Source organism: Euprymna scolopes, chromosome 45 (genome assembly GCF_053919585.1).
Source record: "Euprymna scolopes isolate OS-2025 chromosome 45, ASM5391958v1, whole genome shotgun sequence".
NCBI lineage: Eukaryota > Metazoa > Mollusca > Cephalopoda > Sepiida > Sepiolidae > Euprymna > Euprymna scolopes.
Window position 1 is genome coordinate 65,450,557 of NC_136526.1, and position 24,689 is coordinate 65,475,245.

The window sequence follows — 24,689 nt, forward strand, 5'->3', positions numbered from 1 at the left end:
AAAATGCAATTGCGATTTATTTAGAACCTTTGACGGAGCATGCTGCCACTGTGAAGTAAATAAACGGTTCTGTTTGAAATTCCGTCCAAATTCTTGAGTTCGACAGAAACATTCCAGAGTTTGACAAGATACGCCTGAGAAGGTTGAAGACTACATCGGCTGATAGGTTGCGAAAATCACACTTGTGAGAACGGTAATCCAATGAATCCAAATAATATGAATGAACAATCCTCATCTCAAAAAATCAGAAACGTCTCACAGAATACCATATTGAGTTGATAGAAAATAATCCTATGTAGGCATTAGAAAATTTTTTTTTGTTAAATATTACTACATGAGGAGTTATTTTCAGTTGAAATCTTTGGTTATAGTCAGTTAACATACTTCCTAACTTCCAGCATGACTGCTACTGGAAGTGGTAACAAGGCAAATCGATTCCTTTGCTTTTTTCTCTCGCGTCTATATCTTCCCTGTGTATGTACTCTTTTTATATTACGATTTTCTGATCTTTTTTTTTTTTTTTTTAATCATTGAAAAGTTTTTCAGTCTTACTTAATTAAGAATTATTGAAATTAGTTTGTTTTTTTTTCTAAATATTTTAAAGCTATTTTAGGACTATTATGTATTGGATACATTTTTTTATGTTTAAAATTTTATTTTGATTTCTGTGTAGCTAACATAGAGTAGAATGCCCATGAGCAAAGTTTCTTTCCAAGAACTATCTGCCTGACAAACATAAGTTGTGCATACCAAAACTCTGTTTCCTAATTATTATTGCCAATTTTTTTTCGTTATGAAAGAAAAAAGGTGTTACTAGAAAAAATTTTTCTATTCTTTTTAGGCATTTAAAAAATTGTCAAACATTGCTGTTTTCCGCCACTTATGACGATGATGTCATGGAATTTGCCCAAAACATCATTCCTGATCCTGTTACGATTCGACTTCGACGTGAAGAGGAATCATTAGACAATATAAAGCAGTTCTATATAGAGTGCAACAGCCTGGAAGATAAGTTTGAGGCTCTCTCCAACATCTACGGTTCGATATCCATTGGGCAAGCTGTAATATTCTGCAGGGTAAGTACATGTCAGCGGGTGTGGCGATATTCTTCGCAACAAACACTTGTCTAGCTACAACCACTGCCAATAATTTTCCCTAATTTCTATCTGTGCCTAAAACTAAATGAAAATTCTATTAACAAAGTTTTTTTCTGATAACTGCCCCATCTCCATCTTGAACAAACTGATAAAAAAATTTTTTAAATATATAATAAAAAGTTTATCTTTTAAACAACGTTTAAATTGTTTGTGTTATGTTGATTAATCAGACTATTATTTTCATCTTTGGTGTTATTAGCACAACTTTTCGGTTGCTGTGACCTGTGACCTTCTTTGGGTGTTAAAAACATGCATGTTTTGAAGCATTCACATTTCATCTCAAAAATTCAGAATTGCATTAAGGTTTAAGTTATCTCTCATTCTTTGCTCTTGGTGGAGGAGGCTTGCTCTCTTTGAGTGCTGTAGTTTTTTTTTTTTTTTTTTTTTTAATGATTTTTGTTTTATTCTTCAGACGAGAAAAGCTGCCTCCTGGCTTACCGAGCGTATGAGTCGAGATGGTCATGCAATCGGTCTCCTCAGTGGGGAACTGACCATTTTACAAAGAGCCGATATCATTAGGCGTTTTAAGGCAGGCAAAGAAAAAGTTTTAATCACGACAAATGTGGCAGCAAGAGGTATGTATATCTTGTTCTAAACACGTCTTGTTGCATCATGTTGGGGGTAATGAGGCGAATATTGACCAAGTAGACATTTTCTCCCCCGATCATCTGGACGTTGGCTAACTAATTACGATAATTGAAATACTCTGATTGAAATTGAAATGCAGTTTTACTTTTTATTACAAGTGACGTCCCAAAAGTAATGCCTCCTATTTTTAATTCCACCTGAATGAATCATAGGGGACTGCAAATTGTTATGATGACTAAACTTATGCATCCATGACCTGAAAGATTCATCTTTCTGTTGACAGTGTGAGCCTCTAAGAAAGCAACCTCTGTCATGCGTCAGATGCAGATATGTGTCATTAAATTCCACCATGCAGAAAAAAAAAATTGAACTGATCAACATTCACCGGTGCCTGTTGAATGTTTACAAAGCTGATGTTGTTAATGTCAGCACAGTTAGGAGATGGGTTCATCGATTTCAGAGTGGTGACAGATATGAGTGACAACAACTGGCCCTGATGGTATTCCAATCATAGTACTCAAAAAACTTCAACCTGAACTAGCGCCCATACTTACAAAACTGTTTAAACGTTGTCTTAAGGAGAATAGTTTCCCATCTCCCTGGAAAATCTCATCAGTATGCCCTGTATTTAAGAATTCAGGTGATCGCTCATCCCCCTCTCAGTACAGGCCAATAAGTCTCCTGTGCGTCATGAGTAAGTTGCTAGAATCTGTATTAAATACAGAAGTAATCAAACATCTCAACAAAAATAACCTTCTTAGTGACACTCAATATGGTTTCCGTTCTGCTAGATCTACAGCAGATGTCCTTACAGTTATATCGCATAGGATTAGCAAATCTCTCGACGGTGGCAATCTTTCTAGGGCAATTGCTCTTGACATATCTAAAGCCTTTGATAGGGTATGGCATAAAGGTTTACTTCATAAGATCGCTAGCTATGGTATAGCTGGAAAAGTCTTCTCAATTATTAAATCATTTCTTTCTGATAGATTCATAAGAGTAGTAGTTGAGGGGCAAAAATCAGAAGCTCACAATATTAATGCCGGTGTCCCTCAGGGATCCATCCTGGGCCCAACTCTTTTCCTGATCTACATTAATGATCTTCCAAATCATATCCTTACATCATTTGTAGACATTTATGCTGACGACACTACCATTTATGGTACCACATCTAAGACAGTAAACGAGCAAGTTCTCTCCAATTCTCTCTCCTCTGATCTTGAGCACGTAGTACAATGGGGAAAGGAGTGGCAGGTTACTTTTAATGCATCTAAAACCAAGCTTCTCTCTTTACATCATCAACATTCTAATCCACATTTGTCATCAATTGAAATGAATGGCTCTCGTCTTCAGGAGGCCTCAAGTTTTGACAAGCTTCTGGGCTTGACCATTACTCCTGATCTTAAATGGAACACGTATATCAAATCTGTTGCCAAGGCCGCTGGAAAAATGGTGGGATCTTTCTATCGATCCAGTAGATATCTCACTGCTGATGCTATTCTCTATCTATATAAGAGCCAGGTACGTCCAAGGATGGAATACTGTTGCCACATCTGGGCAGGAGCTGCTAGAAAGAACTTGTCCTGCCTTGATAGAGTTCAAAATAGACTTCGTAGCCTCGTAGGAGATGTCCTTTTCTCCTCCTTGCAACCTCTATCTCACAGAAGAGATGTTGCGAGTTTGTCTCTGATGTATCGTTATTTTCATGGAAAGTGTTCAACTGAGCTTCAATCTATGGTCCCCCCTCGCCAAACTTTCACAAGAAACACTCGTCTAGCTGTAAACACTATCAATAATTTCCCCCACTCTTTATCTGTCCCTAAACCTAAACGTAGATTCCATGAACAAAGCTTCTTTCTTAGAACTGCACGCCTGTGGAATTGTCTTCCGTTTTCCTGCTTTCCGGCTGACTACAATATGGTTTTGTTCAAGTCTAAAGTAAATAAGTTCTTGATGAGCCGTTCCATATAAGTTATTAAATTTACCAAATTTTCATTACTAATGATTACTATATTGACCAACTTCTACTGTACACTCTTTAACCCTTATCCTTGAGTGGCCTCTGGGCCTTGATAATGTGGTGATGCCTTTGTAAAAAAAAAAAAAAAAAAAAAAAAGCATGCTCCAGACTTGTACGACTGAGGCAATAAAAGAGGTTGGCAAAGCCATCCATGCATTGAATGGGTAGTGACTATGTAGAAAGATAGATTCTGGAGCACAAAAGATCACTCGTTTTAATGGTACCACTTCCGTGTTTGTAGCTCTTGAAAGTTTTAGTTTTCAGACTAAAAAAAAATAAGACTTTACCTTTGGAACAACTCGTGTATTCACGTGAGATTTAAAATCATTCAAACTCTTCTAAAATTCACTGATAACATGAATTGGAATAAATTCATGGAAGACATTGTTAAGGCTGCTGCAAAAAAAGGTGTGTTTTAGAAATATTCTTCCACATGCTAATCTATACATCTATAAAAGTGAGAATGTGTGAGAGGACACTTCTCAACCTATATACTCAATGAATTTTTGATCTACAGACTTTCAATTTGGTATACAAGGTATTCAGACATGTGGAAAATGTAATTCCTTTTTTCATTTGGGGAAAAGGGGCTAACGGGTCCAAATTGAAAAATTGGTTTGTGGGGAGGGGGGGGGGCATAATATTTTTATCTGCCAACTGTTTCACAAATGTGCCTGCGTGAATAGTTCACATGAGAGATTACTTATGTCAATAAGTATGTGTGAAAACACTGGCCTAATGGTTATCGTACTTTACTCGCTTTAATTTTTGGTTTCAATTTCAGCTCTCGTATTTTTTTCACTTACAAGATGTGAACTGTTTAGAAAAAACATAATACCTTCATGCATGTGTCTGAGTTTCTTTTTTTAAGTAATTTAACATTACGTTTAATGCCTACTGTATTTCTGCTAAATAAACTAGAAATTCTTCATTAATTAAAATATGATATTTATGCATATTTTACGACCAGGCAACGCCGGGTGGCCTGCTAGTATACCGTATCTCTACAAAGCCACCGTATGCCCATGCATGAAATATTGTTGCCGCGTATGGATTGTTGCTAATAAGTTTTGATTTCGTGTACAAAATTATCCTTTCTTTGAATTGCTGACACTAAAATCTGTTAAGTGAATCGTTTCTTTTTTTTTTTTTTTTTTTTTAATAAAGAATCCAAATCTTCCTAGTTAAATCAGATTGAAATTAAAATTTGTCAAAATTGTCGTTTTGTAATTTTTACTTGATTTGTCAGAGTACAAAATAGACTTCGTGGCTTAGTGGGGGATGCCCTTTTCTCTACCCTGCAACCTCTCTCCCACAGAAGAGACGTTGCGAGCCTATCCTTATTTTATTATTATTTCCATGGCAGGTGCTCGTCTGAACTCCAATCTCTGGTCCCCCCTTGCCAATCTTTCACGAAAAACACCCGTCTAGCTGAATCCACTGTGAAAAATGTCCCCCACTCTATATCTGTGCCTAAATCAAAACGCGGATTCCATGAACAAAGCTGTTTTCTTAGAACTGCACGCCTGTGGAACTCTGTTCTGTCTGCCTGCTTCCCACCGGACTACAACTTGGATGTGTTCAAGTCCAACGTTAACAAATTCTTAATGAACCACCCCCTTAAGTAAACACTTCATCAAATCTCCACACTAACGTAACATACTTGCAATAACCCTTATCCCTGAGTGGCTTCCGGGCCTTGATAAGTGGTGATCACTGTGTAAAAAAAAAAAAAAGATATAATTTTTGTTGTCAAAAATTAAAAACGAATGAGTGTGATTTTGTTGTTAAGCAGGTTTTTCCAGCGTATGTATGCCGAGGGCATAAGTGTAACGAGTTCGTCAACACATTTCATTAAAATACTTGTAAAACTGGCACTGTGGCGATGGGATTGAGGTTGAAGCTTAGTTGACAGTGCGGGGCCTATTCTATTTGAGACTCTTTCTTTGTCTAAGAGCGAGAAACTAGCAGTAGATGCACAAGCCCTGATGTAGCAACAATACTCCATGCACAGGCTAATATTGGCTTTATAGAGAGGATACTCTCATGTGTGAGTAAATTTCTAGCCTGGTAGAGGGAGCCCACCTTCTTTGCAGGGGATTTATTTTTATATGGATGAAAAAAAAGCAACTAAGAAATTTCCATAGATCCCATTCATAATGTTTATTTTGATTAGTATTAAAATCATTTCATGTCTTTTTCACACTTTTGTTTCGCAGGTATTGATGTTGCCCAAGTGACAGTTGTTGTGAATTTTGATCTACCAACTTTACTTGATGGTAAACCCGACTTTGAAACCTACCTTCATCGTATTGGCCGAACTGGACGCTTTGGCAAAGCTGGCATTGCCGTAAACATGGTGGACAGTAGGGCTTCTCATAACGTGCTCAGAGAAATAGAAAAGCATTTTGGTAAGTACAATAATCGCATTTCAGGTGAAAACATGTTTACATGTCGTCGAAATTCGTAAAACTTCAAAAGAAAAATAAAGCAGAAAATAATTACAAGTAAAAATAGAATTTGTTGTGTATTCGTATCGTTTCGATTCATCGGATGACTGTTCTCATCTTGAGTGTCATTTTCACAACGTTTCGGTCGATGTAACCTCCGACCTTCTTCAGGTGTATCTTGTCAAACTCTGAATTTTGAATGGAACACTTTATTTCCTTCATGGTGGGGAAGCAGGCTGACGGAACAAAAGCATGTTATCCCTGTGAAGTAAATAAAGGGTTCTGTTTGAAATTCCATCCAAATTCCTGAGTTTGACAGAAATAGTCCAGAGTTTGACAAGATACACCTAAGAAGTTCGGATGTTACATCGACCGAAACATTGTGAAAATGACACTCAAGATGAGAACAGTCGTCCGATGAATCCAAATGATATGTTCAACAGTTTTAAACAACAAATGGCTTTCTTTTCTTTTATATTTTTTTTGGTCCCCCGATTTATCAGAAAGGGACCTATGTTTTCAGTGGTGTCTGTGTCCATCTATGCGTCCGTTAGTCCGGATGATTGCCAAATAACCGTCCATTAGTTTTTCCTGAAATTTTGCCACAAATTGTATTTCATTAAATAGATGTGCACAGTAAAAAAAATTTTTTTTTATTTATTTATTTTTTTGTGTGAAAATTCCCGTTGCGTCCCCAGAGGTTCAAAAGAGGTAAAAAAATGTCCCAAAATGGCCAAAAATTACACGTTTTGACCCATAACTTTTGATCCATCCATTAGATTTTTCTGAAACTTGACCAAAATGTGGAGGCCATTGTTCTTAATATTAATCCAGTATGGGTGACCCTAGCAAAATTCTGGTTCGCATCCGTCTGGGACTTTTAGAGCTAAAAAAATATGCCTTTTTGGGGCTCTTTTTTCATATTACTCAAAAACTTGATATGTATGTCTAAATAGTAGTTTTCCATGGCGCTGAATTCAAATATACATGTCTTAAGGTGTGAAACTGCATTGTTTGTCCAATTTCACTGGGATTCAGCATTCCCAGAAGCTCAAAAGTGGTTACAAATGACCCCAAATGTCAAAAAATGAGACTTTTTACCTCATAACTTTTGCCCCATTCATAAGATTTTTCTGAAACTTGACTAAAATGTGAACGTTGGCCCTTCACACTTTTCACGTTCATCATTTCGTCACTATTTTTTGTGGCGTCATCTCACATGCAGCGCCAGAGGGGAAACCATGCACATGTGACTTGTTATGATTAATTGTATAAAATTTCGTTTTATGAACAACCTCAACCTGTTCAGAATTGTTATTTTGGTTTTAATGGATGGATAAATGATGTTTGGTCTTGGCGGATAAATAAGCTTGTCCAGGACCCTTCCTGGCCACGCCATGAAAAAAACAAAAATGAAAAACTTTTATAATGTACATAACTGTAACATAAAGAAAATATTGTCGTCTAATCGTGATGGCATCTTAAAAATAGTCTGATAGAAAGGAAATAATTTGAAATGGTTCAGACTTTGCAAGATTTTCTAAAGCCATTCTTAACATATAGAAAAATAAAACCACTTCATCAATTTGTGATTTTGAAAATTGCTTAAAAATGAGTAAATGAGGCTGAACGGGTTCTGATGGTTGGTGTTGGCGGATAGGGGCAAGTGATTGTGCAGAACTATACTACGTCAGTGCAAAAAAAAAAAAAGACAAAACTATGATGTAAGTATCCAAGATTTATGCAGAAGTGAAAAAGGAAGTCGGGGAGGGGGCAAAGAAGCATCAAATTTTTAAAATATTGTCACTAATTTGGACATGACAATTAAGTTGATGCCATTGTTTTTAATTAAAATTTACATAAAAATAAAATTGATAGTTTTTTTAATAGAAATTTATTTTTCTGATATTTGTTCGTTTTCGAAAATGAAAAAAAAATTTTTTTGCTTACTTTTATTTATTCTAGGTCGCACCATAGAACAGTTGGATGCCCATGATGTCGACGGCTTGGAAAAAATTAACGAAGGATAAATTTTGCTTTTAATAAATCTTTTGTTTTAAATGTTGCTTCACATTGATATCTGCGCCAAACCAAAATATGGAAAAAACATACTGCATTTTATTATATATATATATATATATATATATATATATATATATATATATTTGTAGAAAAAGATGGAAACATGCAAATAGATCTTGCAATTGAACCAGCTTGTGTCAATAGACGGCATCAGAAATGAGAAAGAATATTTTATTTTCAATCTAGCAGAAAGACCCGACGTTACCCAGTATTGAATAAGGAACACAATATCCACAACACCATGGTCCCTTTTTATTTGCTTCGTTTCTATTTAGAATTTGACTTAAATTTAAAAAAAAAAAATATAGAAAAATCTTTATGATGCATGTACACATTATGGAATGAAAATATCATATTCCAAAAATTATGTAAATTGATCAAATAGTTTTTTTTTTTTTTGTAACTAAGAAAATGAAATTTTACGATGAAATGCTATTTTTGATCGACCATGTTTAATAAATAAAGGGAGACAAAACTATCAAGATTGGTCTTGTAATGGATGCAGTTTACTCAAATATTGCCAAACAATGATATATATATATATATAAATTTGATCAATTTACATGATTTTTGGAACATGGCATCTTCGTTAAATGACAAGTACGTACATCGTAAATTTTTTTTATTTTTAAATTGTTAAAAAAATTTTTGGGTGAATCGAATGATCTACTCGACATTGGGTGCGTTCGGGTTAAGTGACTTTTATACTCTTGTGCAGCATCCAGTGAGAATCTGTGGTGATTCCCCCCCCCCCTCCCATACACTGTTATTTTCTAAGCTCTGAACCGTTCATTAACATTTAAATATATTTTTAAAAATGAATTTGTAAAATTTTCAAGTTGAAAAGTAAAGCAACATGTTGCATTTTGATGTCAAACGTGGATGCGGATCCAACAAGAATGATTGTAATCCCTTTCATCAAAATGAAATGTACTAAGCCAATTGCTCTTGGTGATGTACCTTCAGAATATATATATATATATATATATGCTCCAAATTTTAGGAGGAGCTTGTTAACAAACTGGCAGAAATTCCAACAAATATTATTCGCTACATATGTGCATATATGTTTCAGCTGCAATCTCTTTCAAGATCTAGCTCTCTCAGAGTTTATACAAGAGGCTCGAGAAAGCTGGATTTCAGAAGAGAATGCAATTGAAACGTGTATGCACATATGTAGCCAATAATATAGCTCTGCTTGTTATTGAGCACTATTTTATAAGCATCAAACTTAGATTAGATTAACATCCAGGAAACAACAATAATATTACAATCATTTTATGTTTTTTTTTTAAATTTTTTTTATTTTTAAAATTTTCTTCCTTTGAAGATTGGCTGCCCCATACCCAGCGTTACAAACTAGCTGCCAACATTGCCCTGCTTTTTATTGAAACCAACCAAGAGCTCTTTTTAGTATCCTATTTGTTCCCTTAAGTGCAATTGTGTGTGTGTGTGTGTGTGTGTTATGAAACGATATATGGCAATTAAGCTACACAGGATTTTCCACGTTTTATCCCTATAGAGAATTGTCAGCCATTTTAGATTGACTAGTCCATATGTGAATAAAACATGGAAAATTCTGCGTAGCTTAATTTCCGTATATTTTCCTAACTTACTTCTAATTAAAAACTGATGCATAAAATATTTTTGTGCATATATGAAATTTATAAAGCATTGACTCTGATCCAAACGATATACAAAAATGTAATGTGTCTATATATTTCAGTTTGGTTTATTTGCCTTTAGGATACTGGATTTTAAATAAAGCTGTGGCTGAAACATGTATGCACATATGCAGCCAATAATGTTTGTATAAATAAATGAATTTATAATAAATCTCTTATTGAGAACTGTCTTATAAACATTGTGGTTTCATTAGAATAACATTTGCAAAACCACAATTTTAAAAATACTTATGTCATTCATAGACTGTTTCACTGTATCACAGCTCTTCAGTATGTCTAGAGCTGCACTTATCTTAAGCTTGGGATCAATCACTGAGTCGATAGTTGGTAGCTCTATTGAAACATAAACCATCACCTAGGTGTCGGAGAAAATAATAAAAACACCTTGTGAATTTGGTATCGATCGATAGTTACTTTAAACGTATAAAAATTGAAAAATTACGAAAATGTTGGTTTCATGTATTCAGCAAGATAAAAGTCACGACACCTGAGAAAAAAAAATGTGCTAGTGCAAGACCTTTTCTGCTCCGCCCTTTTCCAATACTGGTTACATCTAGATAATTCCTTTGCACTAAATTATATGTTCTGAGTAATAAAATTTTCATGGTGTTTATTTAGAATATTACAATCGATTTAAAAAAATACAGAAAAATCTTTGATGTACGTACTCGTCACAAAACGAAAATTTCATATTCCAAAAATTATGTAAATTGATCCAGCAGTGATTTTTTTTTCTTTTAATTAAGAAAATCACATTATACAAGGAGGCCGGAAATGGCCATGTTGTTATAAATTTTGCCATTTTGCCAAAATTCAAAGGTGACAATTCAATTTGACTACAGAGATTTTGTTTGTATTCAAAATAATTTAAACTTTTTAATTGTTAAAAAGCGTGAAATTTTATTTTCTTAATAAAAATTTACTTGATCAATTTACGTGATTTTTGGAACATGGCATATTTGTTCTGTGATTAGTATGTACATCATAGAGAATTATCTGGATTTTTTGTTTTTTAATCAAGTGTAATTCTAAGTAAACTCCATATTCTCGATTAATAAGACCATACAATGTAATGCAACTAGATTATGACCGCCGGGGGGGGGGGGGGGGGCAAAAAGTGTCTTGCACCAGCACATTTTTCTTCTCTAATGCAGTGTAGACATTCCTGGGATCAGGACAAAGAGACTCCTTTGAAAACATGAAACCATTTTGGTAATTTTTCAATTTTTATACGTTTAAAACATCTATCGATTGATACAAAATTCGCAAGGTATTTCCATTATTTTGCCCAACCCCTGTATGTATGTATATATGTATATATATACATATATATATATATATATATATATTACACACACACACACACTTTTTATTTGTTTTACTTAAGCCTCACTATGTCGGTTATTGACCAAAACATGTTCATGAATGCTCATGTGGAACAAATAAAAATGTATATTTTGTCTTTTTTTGCTATTACGCACTTTTATATAAACCTCCTTCAAACATTTTCATGGGTTGTTTCACCTCTCGCAAATATTGACCTATAATTATATATATATATACATGCACACACTTATAAATGCTCTTTTATACGGAAAAAATTCTGAAAATAAGAGCATATTATTTATCTTTTTTACTTTCAGAAAGTTAGATGATATATATATATATATATATATATATATATTATAATTAAATTAAAAGATGATATAAACACTGTAAAGAGTGCGGTTCGATCAACGTTTCAACATTTCATATCTCGTCGAAATGGAAATGTTGAAATGATGATCAATCCGCATAAACTCCTTACAATGTTTAATTTTGTTTGTTTTGTAAGCTCTGTGCATGTACTGAGCACTTTAAAAAAAGAATATTTGTTTTTAGTTTATGTTAACAATATACATGAACTTTATATATGTAATTTTTATTTGTTCTACATAAGCATTATGTTGTTACACATTCATGAGCATGTTTCGGTCAGCCGGTTACAAGTAACCAGAGACCTCTAGGTGACACTGCTTGTACAAAAGTTTAGTCTAACGACTACAGACTAAACTTTTGTGTAAGCAATATCATCTGAAGAGGTTAGGGTTACTTGTAACTGGCTGACCGCAACATGCTCATGTATGTGTAGCGACATATTAGTGCTTATATATAAAACAAATAAAAAGTATATTTTGCCCTACTTTCACATTGAGCACTCTTGTATGAACCTTGTTAAAACTTCATTGGTTGCTTCAACTCTAGAAAATATAAACCTAGAATATATATATACTTGTTTATTGTTGTATAAACATGTTTACATCCCGCTGCTACAAACAGCCACTTATTTCAATCAAACAACAGATATCATCAGGCAGCGACTTGACTATTCAAAAGTTCAATGAATAATCTTGGTTATTCATTGAACTTTTGAATAGTCAAGTCGCTGCCTGATGATATCTGTTGTTTGATTGAAACAAGTGGCTATTTGTAGCAGCGGGATGTGAGCATGTTTATATAACAATAAACAAGTATTATCAGCTCTTTTTATTGAGCACTATCTAACAACCTCGTTGAATTCACTAGTCCATTACTTTTGAATAAAACCCCCCCGAGTATATATGTATGTATGTATATATATATAGTAATAGGGGCAAAATTTACAAGAGAAAAGATTATTAAAAAAGCTCTTCAAATTTGAAAGTGCAAAAATATAAATATAGGAATATATATTTATAGAACAACAACCTTATCCAAATTAAAAAATTCAATGTCAGTGATAGAGCCTAATAGGTTGGTGCAAAAATGTTGTTTTTTTTTTTTGACATGAAGTTGAATGTCAAAAAACATTATTTTTGCACCAGCCTAATATAAGTAGAAAAAGGTCAAGATATTTTAGAATGAAGTTTACAATATTTTGTTCAAAAAAAGGAATACAAAATAAAGGTGAAAGGTTCCTTATTCGATGGAGTTTCAAAGAAAGGCTTTTCTCCTCAGTGGACAAAAAAGTTAGAAAGAGGTCAGTATAAATAAATATCTATTTTTACTGGTTAGCTCAATTTTTTAAAACATTCGAGAAAGAAAAGTAAGTTTATAGATATAATTTTCTGTCAATTTTCTCAAGTGTTTTTAAAAATTGAGCTTACCAGCAAAAATAGATACTTATTTATACTGACCTTTTGCTAATTTTTTTTTTTTTTTTTTCCCCTCTGAGGAGAAGAACCTTTCTTCAAAACTCCATGGAATAAGGAACCTTTCACCCTATATATAATACTAACCTGAGTGCCTGGCGTTGCCAGAGTGTTTGGAGGTTTGTGTTATTAAGCAAAAAAAACTGGTAGTAGGCAAGCAGGCTCAAACTTGTACTGTGAAGGAGGGAAAAAATGTGACGTCTTTGCTGTTGCATCCATCGCCAAAACGGAAATGACTGAATGCTTAAATTAAGGCTAGTCAATCGAAAAAAGGGGACGACTTTTAAAAATATCAGCGAAAAAGTGACCCCTCCCTGTAGAAAAGTGCCCACTTGAAGGCGAGGGAATTAATGTTTTTGGCCAATTTTTTGGTATTTGTCATCTGAAGGGTCGAGCTTCAAAACAATATCAATCGCGTGAAAATCTGTCACCTTTGTCAAAAGTTTTAGGCAGACATACATTCAAACAGACAGATGAGATTTATATTATAGATGAACTATGTTTTGAATAAAATATTGTAAATTTAATGCTACAATAGCCTGAGCCTTTCTGCTTCTGTACATGAGAGATGTTGGAATAAAGGTAAGGGATCGGGTACAAAAAGAAAAAAAAATGACTTTTTCCTTTTTATTCTCTTCCCCTTTTTTTTACTTATGTTATATCTAATAAAAATTCTGATTTTATTTTAACTTGGAAACGTCTTCACTCATTTCTGATGAAAATGAAATATTGCATCAGCAACATTTGTTCAATTGTAATGGTTGATCTATCCGTGTTTTTTTTTTTCCCACTTACTCTACATTTTTTTTTGTGAGTTTATCCGAACATTTCTTTGTATAAATACACACACACACACATTTTTTTTTCATTCCTAAAAAATCAAAATAAAGGAAAACAAAAGTGGAAATGAAAGATTAAAAAAAAAAGTCAATTGGAAATAATTTAAAAACAAATCTAAACCAATATTTTCTCGTGTTTATTGATGAAACATAATTTGTTTATTTAGCATTTTATTTGAAAACTATTGTGGTCAACAGTATTGGGGAAAATCTCACTCTGCTTTGTATACATAAGCTATATATATAACATATATATATATATATATATATATAACACACATATATATATATATATATATATATATAACACATATATTAGGTTGATGCGAAAGTTTTTGCCAAATTAAAATTTCAACTTTAAAATGAAAACCTGTTTTAAAAGTTTTTCTTCATGACAATAATGATTTTTTCTTTCTATAACTTGATTTATTTATTTAATGAGTTTATAAATGCTTCGATTGTTCAATTTAGTTTTTGATATTAAATATGAATCTAACTTTTTTCAATTTCCTTGTGATATCAAAAGGCCATCTAAATAGTTTTGTTATCCTGAAAATGAGTGATAATCCAAGGGAGCTAAGTCAGGAGAATATGCAGGATCGGGACAAGATTTCCCAACCAAATTCTCTTCGGATGGTTAGGGTTGTGTGAGGATAAGTATTATCGTGATGCAAGAGGAGCGCATTTTTTTATTGACTCGAGTCATTTTGGGGTCAATATAGACGTTAAAAGATATTGCAGAAAAATATGGATCATGCTTTAATGATTTGAAACAAAGTTATTAATTACGCTGATGTGTTTAATAACCATATGCGTAAAATAAATTATTATAACCATATGCATAAAATAAATTATTATAACCATATGCATAAAATAAATTATTATAACCATATGTGTAAAATAAATTATTATAGCTTGAAATTACCCTAACCTGCAAACTGACAAAAACTTTTGCACCAACCTGAGATTTATATATAAGGAAGGCTGGGGGTGAAGTGATATATTTACAAAAGACCAATGATTGAAGATTTTGTTGATTTAAACAAAACCTTTGTTTGTCTGTTTTTGTTCATATGCTATGTCGCATCCCGGTTTTCTACATTGCTAACAGCCTTCTTATATATTTGTTTACCAGCAATGCTTCACACAAACTATTTTACCTTTATTTTATATATATATATATATATATATATATATATATATATATATATACATACACACACACATGTAAAATAAATATGGCTTGTTCAATCATCAAATGTACATAAATAAATTTCAAATGTTTATACATATGAATAAAAAAATTATTCAAATGTATAATAACGTTCAATAGTTTTATTAATGCACTTTCAACAATTGGATGACCCATGAAACTGTAGTAAACCACATATATTATTATAAAATTATATCTAATTTTTCTTGTTCAGAATTTCCCTTTCCTTTTAAAAAAAAAAAAGGAAAAGCAAAAATCTGTATGGTGTATGTACCAGTGTCAAAAACGAAAATGTATTCCAAAAATCATGTAAACTGATGGAATAGTTTTATTTTTAAATAAGAAAATCCAATTCTCTGAGTAAACCATGAGCGTCGGTCTTGTCTGCCATTTTGAACAACAAAGGGAGATAACTCAATAATTTAAACTTGATATTTTTTTGTAATGACTACCAATTTCCATTGATTAAAAATTATTTTCTTTATAAAAATTTAACTACTTGATCAATTTTTGCGATTTTTGGAAGATGATATTTTCGGTTTGTTACAGTGACATACAGTATACAGATATTTACTTTTTAATACAGGGGCAGTTCTGAACAAGAACCCTATTTTTTATAATCTTCATTTTCCATTGACACACTCACCAAAAAAAGACTGAAATATCTGAAAATCTGAGGACTTGTATTAAATTCTGTCTCTGGAATCAATCTATCCATTTTTTTCTTTTTTTTTTCTAAAATTGTCACATTTTAAATTCTTGGCAGAGTCTGTTTGACAACGGGTTGGAGTGGGGGTGATTTTAATGTTTATTTTTAAACTTGCAACAATTTTTTGTTTTTAATTTTCTCCAAAAAAAAAAAAAAGATTATTTATTTTTCTTATGGGAAAGATGCTGCGTTCAAGCCAATTTTGTGGAATACATTGATGACAGACCCCAGCCTTTAATCACATAATATATAAATAACAAATTTTTTTTTTTTTTTTATTAAAAGTTTTTTTTTTTATTTTTAAAAATAAATTTAATTTTTAAAAATAAAATGTGTTTCAAGTCTTTTTTTGTTTTGTTTTTAAGTAAAAAAAGAAAAAAAAATTTCTTCATTGAAAAAAAGATTTTTTTCCTGTCAAATATTTATATATATACATATATATATATATATATATATATATATATATATATATATATATATATATACTAGCCAGAGTGCCCAGCTTTGCTCAGGTGTTTAGAGGTGTGTGTTGAGCAATAAAAAAAAGTGTGAGTAGGTAGGCAGGTTTGAACCCATACCACGAAGGAGGAAAAGAATGTGAAAAAAAAAAAGTGACGTCTTTGCTGTTGCATCCATCGTCAAACCCTAAGTTACAGACGTTTAAAATTAAGGCTAGTCAATCGAAAAGTTCATAACTCTATGTGCATATATATATATATATATATATATATTAAAAAGTTTGACTCATGTCCAGGTAATCTACATTTAAAATTTTAAGTGTTTAGATTCAAATTTGGCAGAGGAGTTTGGTAGAGTCTGCAAAGTACAACTCTTTCAACTTTGACCTCTTGGCAGCCTGATTAAAAAGCTTGCTGCCTGTCTGAATAGCCTTTATTTATTTTTTTTTTACAAGGTGGTCACCACTTATCAAGGCCCGGAAGTCACTCAGGGATAAGGGTTATTGTAAGTATAGTACGTTAGTGTGGATATTTAAAGTGTCTACCTAAGGGGGCGGTTCATCAGGAATTTGTTTACGTTGGACTTGAAGACATCCAAGTTGTAGTCAGGAGGGAAGCAGGCAGACGGAACAGAGTTCCACAGGTGTGCAGTTCTAAGAAAGAAGCTTTGTTCATGGAATCTATGTTTTGATTTGGGCATAGATAAAGAGTGGGGAAAGTTTTTGACAGTGGATTCAGCTAGACGGGTGTTTTTTATAAAAAATTGGCGAGGGGGAACCAGAGATTGGAGTTCAGACGAGCACCTGTCATGGAAATAAGGATAAAACAAAGATAGGCTTGCAATGTCCCTTCTGTGGGAGAGAGGTTGCAGGGAAGAGAAAAGGGCATCCCCACGAAGTCTATTTTGTACTCTGTCAAGGCAGGATAGGCTGTTTTTAGCAGCTCCTGCCCAGATATGGCAGCAGTATTCTATCCTTGAACGTACTTGGCTTTTATATAGATAGAGAATTGCATCAGTAATGAGATATCTTCTGGAGCGTTAGAAGGATCCCACCATCTTTCCAGCGACCTTGGCAACAGACTTGATGTAACTGTTCCATTTCAGATCAGGAGTAAAGGACAAGCCCAGAAGCTTGTCAAAACGTGGGGCTTCTCCTAGATGAGAGCCATCCATTTCAATTGATGCCAGATGGGGATCAGAGCGTTGATGATGTAAAGATAGGAGTTTGGTTTTAGATGCATTAAAGGTAACCAGCCACGTCTTCCCCCACTGAACCATGCGCTCGAGATCAGAGGAGAGAGAATCAGAGAGAACTTTGTCATTTACAGCCTTTGATGTGTTGCCGTAGATGGTCGTGTCATCAGCATAGATATCAACGAATGATTTAAGTATGTGTTTAGGGAGGTCATTGATGTAGATCTGGAAGAGAGTTGGGCCCAGGATGGACCCTTGAGGGACTCCAGCATTAATACTGTCGGGCTCTGATTTTTATCCATCGACCACTACTCTTCTGAGCCTATCGGAGAGAAATGATTTAATGATTGAGAAAACATTTCCAGTTATACCGTAGCTGGAAATCTTGTGAAGTAGGCCTTTATGCCATATCTTGTCGAAGGCCTTTGATATGTGAAGTGCAATTGCCCTAGAAAGGTAGCCTTTGTCAAGAGATTCGCTAATCCTATGAGATATAACCATTAGCACATCTGCTGTAGATCTTGCAGAATGGAAACCATATTGTGTGTCACTAAGGAGGTTATTTCTGCTGAGGTGGTTGACTACTTCTCTATTTAGTATGGATTCTAGCAACTTACTCATGACACACAGGAGACTTATAGGTCTGTACTGAGAGGGAAAGGACTTATCACCTGAATTCTTAAATACAGGGCATACTGATGAGGTTTTCCAAGGTGTTGGAAAGCACTTCTCCTTAAGGCAATGCTTAAACAGTTTTGTAAGTATGGGAGCCAGTTCTGGTTGAAGCTTTTTAACACTATAATTGGGATGCCGCCAGGGCCAGTTGCTTTACTGGAATCAAGGTTCTTGATTAGCTTGGCGACCTCATGCACAGATATTTGTATGTTACCTAGCGTGTTCTGTGTTATAGGAGGAAATATGGGGAGTTGATGGCCTTCGTCGCATAGGGTAGAATTAGCTGTAAAGTTCTTTGCAAATAGTTTGGCCTTGTCTGACGCTGACGAGATGACCTCTGGTCCATTGATAATGGTTGGGATAGAACGCACACTTCTGTTCAGGATCTTATTTGTTATTTGCCAAAACTCGTGGGAACCAAGCTGCTGATCAGCTATTTTGGATTTAACAGACTGGGCATATAGCTCTCTTGTACATATAGCTCTCTTTATGTACAATTTCAAATGTTTAGACCCCAAATTGGCTGAATAGTTTGCTAGAGACTGCAAAGGTCAAATCTTTTGAACTTTGACCTCTTGGCAGCCAAATTTTCAGCCAAAAACCGATTAAAATGCTTGCCCTATGTCTGAATACACTTTATGTAAATTTCAAATGTTTAGACCAAAAATTGACTGAGTAATTTGGTAGAGACTGCAGAGGTCAAATATTTTTAAACTTTGACCCCAATTTTAACCCCTTAACATTTTAAAATGGTTTATCCAAGTAACCTACATCTGAAATTTCAAGTGTTTAAACCCAAAATTGGTGGAGTTTGGTAGAGTTCTCAAAGGTCAAATCGTTGAACTTTGACCCCTTAACAGCCAAATTTCTGGCCGAAAACCGATTAAAAAGATTTTCCCAAATTTGAATATCCCTTATGTCAAATCTCGAGTCTGTAAACTGAAAATTGACAGAGTGGTTTGGTAGAGAAATGTACACACAGACAGATAATTTCACTTTTATATATAGATGGAATGAACAGCTTTGCAAGAATGGGTGTTAGTTCTGTTTGTAGATTTTTGAGTACTATAATTGAAATATTGTCAGGATTAGTTACTTTGCTGGCATCAAGGTTTTTTGATGTGACAACATCACGAATGTGGATGTTGCTCAGAGTATTTTTGGTCTTAGGAGGAAATTCGATAGGTAGGAGACTCTGATCGTATAGGGTTGAGCTTGACCAGAGGAGTTCTGTTGTGGACCTTGGCACAAGAGCTCTAACCCTTTAAACTTCCTTTAAACTCCTCGGCTGAACAGTTGGAACAGATACACTGAGAGCATTGCCAAGGCTGCTACAAAGAAGGTGAGCTCTCTCTACTGTGCTAGAAATTATCCTGTACCTCTACAAGGCCACCATTCGCCCATGTATGGAGTATTGTTGTCACATTTGGGCTGGTGCATCTAACTACTTGTCTCTCCCTCCTAGACAAGGTTCAAAAGAGTCGCCAATCTGATAGGTCCTGATGTGTCAGCTAAGCTTCAGCCTCTGTCCCATTGACAAAATGTTGCACCCCTCTGCCTGTTCCACAAGTACTTTAATGGTGAATGCTCTGATGAACTATAAGCACTTGTGCCCCCTCAACGTAAATACCCCCGACAAACCCGACAAGCAGTTAAATCCCACCCCTACACAGTAGAGATCCCTAGGTGTAAGAAAGCCTTTTACTCCAATAGTTTCTTCCCCAGAACTGCTAGACTTTGGAACTCCCTTCCGGGATTCTGCTTTCTCAACTGTACTGACATGCAGAAGTTCAATTGTAATGTGAACAGACATCTTGCCACTCATCTCCCTTCATAATATTGCTGCAACTTATGTCCTCGATAGTAGCCCCCTACTTCAAAGTGGCACTGTGCCTTGTTTGGGGTGAAAATTGAATTTAAAAAAAAAAAAAGAAGAAAAATCCCAGTGGCTAAACTTTTATCGTTGTTAGGTGATGGACTCTTTTCAAAACGTAACCAGACACTCTCTGGAAACTACCACTCAGATGTTCTGAGTGCACAAAACATGCATAACCCTAAGTCTGTGTTGCAATACATTTAATACGCTGGCTGTTCATTGTCAATCGTCAGGGTTGAGTTCTCTCATAGGTGCACTGGCGTTGCTGGCAGGCTTCTTCCCTCGGCTGTAGCCTGTCGCTGAAATCAACTGTGTTATTTTCCAAAGTCAAAGCAATCAAAGATTAATAAAAATTTCGGAGATCACTTTCTTATAAACGAAAATAATTATTGCATGAAATAATTTCTGATAGAATTGTACAAAGAAAAGTTAAATTATTTGAGTTCTTTTAGACTTAACTCTTTCTAAATGCAGGATTTTCAATTTGAATTCTTTCAAACAGATTCTTGGGAGGAGGATAAAAAGGTGGTCTTCCAACTCTTTTGAGGATCTCTAGATTTGGGTTCTAACCCAAGTCTGATGAGCCTGGTCTAACAACCAGCTAACAAGTCTCTCCTATCTTCTTAAAAACAATGATCTTTTATGAAAACCCTAATTCTGATCCCCATCTCATTGAGATCAGCATTTCCTCCTCTGCCGTTTGGAGATTACACTTTCTTCTTCTTTTCCCTTTTTTTCTTTCTTTTCCTTCTGAACTCATTTTCCCTCTCTTTTTGTCATCCAAGTAATCTATAATATAAATCTCACCTGTCTGTTTAAATGTATGTATGTATGTATATTTGTATATCTTCCTAAAACTTTTTCGACAGCAGTGACAGATTTTCACGATATCGGTATCATTTTGAAGCTCGACCCTACGGCTGATAAATATCGAAAAATTGACCAAAAACATTAATTCCTTCACCCTCAACTGGGCATTTATCTACAGAGAGGGGTCGTTTTTTTCACCGATATTTTCGAATGTCACCCCCGTCTTTTCGATTGAATAGCCTTAATTTAAACTTTCGCCACTTCCGGTTTGGCGGTAGATGCAACAGCAAACACGTCATGTTTTTTTTTTCACATTCTTTTCTTCCTTTGAGGTACATGTTTGAGCCTGCCTGCCTACTACCACTTCTTTTTTTTTTTTTTCTGTCCAACACACACCTCCAAACATCCGGGCAATGCCGAGCACCCAGGCTAGTTTTAATTATGTTTGACATAAAAGACATGGCTTACCGCCAATATTTCCATGTCCAGACTCTGTGTCGCCAAATGTCTATTTTACTTCGTAGATAAATTAATTTTTCCTTACGATATCTCAATAAGAACATATTCTATCATCCCTCTGGGCCTATGGGACATATTTGGCCAAGTGTCAACACCCCCGACCACACCTAACCCTCAGCCCGTAAGCAAGGTAATCTGGTGCTGCCCCATGCATGAAAATGGTGCTATATCTGCCTTTCCTTTTTCTTGTCATGAGTAAATCACACCTAGTTACCCAGGATCAGAAACACTGACCCGAATGTAAAAAGTCTACAAAAGAAAATTAATAAAATTCAAATTGAAAAAAACTCTCCATTCGGCATGCAAAAATGTTCTGGTCTAATAGTTCTGATTTTATTGGTGTATATATTTCGATAAAAGCTTGTATGTGTGCATATATATACTAGTGTACGTGCTTGTCGGGTGTACAGAGTAGTGATGGGACGATTCCAATATTTTTCCCGATTCTGTACTAAATTCCCAATTCGGATTCTTTATAAATCTCTAAATATTGAACTGCGTAGTTGTATTTTTCTCCGATTACCATAAAAACATACATGTTAAATCTGCAGATATTTTCCTAAGGGTAAAAATATAATTGTGGGGGGAGGGGGCGACCTATCGATTTTAACTTCACTGGTGGTTAAAAATCAATAAATATTTATTATTTTATCATTAGTACCAGCAATTGAAGATTTTGCTTTAAGTAAAATCAAATAAAAAAAAACAATTACAAGAATCGTTTTGGCATTGGAAAATTACTAAAAATTTTTCCAATTCCGATACCGATTCCGATACCCTAATATATTCAAATTTTTCTGATTCCAATTCCGATTAATCATCCCAACAATAGTACAGGGCGTTGTTTTCTTTTGTTTTTATACTTTTTTTTACATTTATTTTCAATTCAATATTTTCCTATGATTAACTAGATTTCAAGTTTGTATGAACGCGTGATAAAAAAAAATCTACTTTTCTCCTCCCTGATACTGCCCCCCCCTTTCTTTTTTCTTTTAGCATTTGCGGGTTTGTATAATGACAACAATTATCATGGTAAAATTTGGGGAAATTGTTTTTCCACAACCCCCAAAAGAAGGAGGTTATCTACTCTCGAATGCCGTTCCTAACATGGGGAGGTTGGCGGTGTCTATTCTGAATGCCGTTCTTAACATGGGGAGGTTGGTGGTGTCTATTCCGAATGCCGTTCTTACCATGACAGTACTCAAAGAAGTGAAATGAAAAAAGTCGTAATTGATTTGTTTTACACGTTAAAAAAAGACGACATAAAACTGGAAATTATTGGCGGAAGAGTCGAAAAGAAGAATAAGGCTTGGACAACAAACAAAAACAGCAAGAACTGATTTCGATCACTCTAAAAAGTTCATAGACAGTGAGAATCCCTAACCTCTAAAACCTCTGTTTATACTTTCCATTATTATTCTAATATTTTTCGTACTGTCCTTTATATAATGCACTGCCTGGTCGTAAAATACGTATAAATATTATATTTTAATTAATGCAGAATTCTTATTTATTATAACCAGAAATACTATAGGTATTAAACATAATGTTAAATTTATTTTAAAGATAATGAAAAAAAACAAAAAAACAAAAAAAACAAAAAAAAACAAAGAAAAAAGAGAAAAGAAAAAAAAGAAAAAACAACAAAAAAAAAACAGAAAGAAACAAAAAAGAAAAAAGAAAAACAACAAAAAAAAACAGAAAGAAACAAAAAAGAAAAAACAACAAAAAAAAACAGAAAGAAACAAAAATCTTTTTTGTTTCTTTCTGTTTTTTTGTTGTTTTTTCTTTTTTGTTTCTTTCTGTTTTTTTTGTTGTAAAAATAAAAAACAATAAAAAACAGAAACAAAAAAGAAAAAACAAAAAACAGAAAGAAACAAAAAAGAAAAAACAAAACAACAACAAAAAACAGAAAGAAACAAAAGAAAAAGACAACAAAAATAACAGAAAGAAACAAAAACAAAAAACAACAAAATAACAAAGAAACAGAAAGAAACAAAAAAAACAAGAAACAAAAAAGAAAAAACAGAAAGAAACAAAAAACAGAAAGAAACAAAGAAACAAAAAACCCCAGAAAGAAACAAAAAACAAAACAAAAAAACAAAAATAAAAAAACAGAAACAAAAAAGAAAAACAAAAAACAGGAAGAAACAAAAAACAAAGATCAACAAAGAAAACAAAAAAAAACAAAAATGAAAAAAATCAGAAAGAAGCAAAAACAAAAAAAAAAACAAAAAACAGGAAGAAACAAAAAACAGGTTAGAAACAAAAACAACAACAAAAAAAACCAAAGAAAAAAGCAAAAAACAAAAGAACAAAGAAAAAAACAGGAAGAAACAAATAAAAACAAAACAGAACGAAACAAAAAAAAACAAAAAAAAACAGGAAGACATGTGCAAGTATTATGTTTTTTCAATACAGTTCACATTTTTGTAAGTAAAAAATGAATACTTGAGCTGAGATCGAAACCAAAACTCAAAAACAGTGAGTCAAGTACGATAACCATTATGCCAATTTGGCACGATCTTTAAAAAGTGTTTTCAAACCTACTTATTCTTAACATAAGTAATCTGTCATGTGAACGATGCACACATGCGCAGTCATGAAACAGTTGACAAACAGATAAAAATCTCATGACCACCCCCACATACTATCTTTTCAATTTTAAGCCCTTAATAGCACTTTTTTCGTATGAAAACCAATTAAAATGTTTTTCACATGTCTGAATACCCTATATACCAAATTTCAAGCCTGTAGATCAAAATTTGTCGAGTATATAGGTGGAGAAGTGTCCTCACACACATTCTCTGTTTTATAGACATTTGGATTATTGCTTTTATGTTTACAGCAGGTTCAGATAAGAAATGCACAGTAAATTTTATTTTTCTTTCTTTTTTTTTTTTGCATTCGAATATATTTTTTTTTTTAATGGGGCGGTAAGACACGTATTAATAATTAATTTGAATTATTACCTTTTCTTTATGTGTTTGAAATTATAAATGAATATTTCTGGTTTTAATACGAGGGACATTCCAAAAATAATGCCTCCCATATTTTCATTCCGCTCAAACGACTCCGAGGCGATTGCAAACTTCATTGTTATGATGACTGAACTTATGCATTCATGACCTGAAAATTTCATCTCTCTGTTGCAGATATTGATAGTGTGAGACTCTAAATATATCAGAGTCAAATTAATACAGCTAAGCGTATAAATGTATATTTACGCATGCATAGAGCATG

At 33.8% G+C, this 24,689-nt stretch overlaps 1 protein-coding gene across 2 annotated transcripts in view; it reads left to right on the top strand.

Moving 5' to 3' along the window:
- Nucleotides 1-8,311, top strand: part of LOC145269853 (ATP-dependent RNA helicase DDX19A-like) — a 51,207-nt gene extending 42,896 nt beyond the window's left edge. For both annotated transcript variants that reach the window (XM_080125581.1, XM_080125582.1), the window contains exons 9-12: nucleotides 842-1,076; nucleotides 1,570-1,732; nucleotides 5,985-6,176; nucleotides 8,181-8,311. In XM_080125581.1, the coding sequence (XP_079981707.1) occupies nucleotides 842-1,076; nucleotides 1,570-1,732; nucleotides 5,985-6,176; nucleotides 8,181-8,245 (655 nt within the window). In that variant the 3' untranslated portion in view covers nucleotides 8,246-8,311. The remainder of the gene's footprint in view (nucleotides 1-841; nucleotides 1,077-1,569; nucleotides 1,733-5,984; nucleotides 6,177-8,180) is intronic.
- The last annotated feature ends 16,378 nt before the right edge of the window (nucleotides 8,312-24,689 follow it).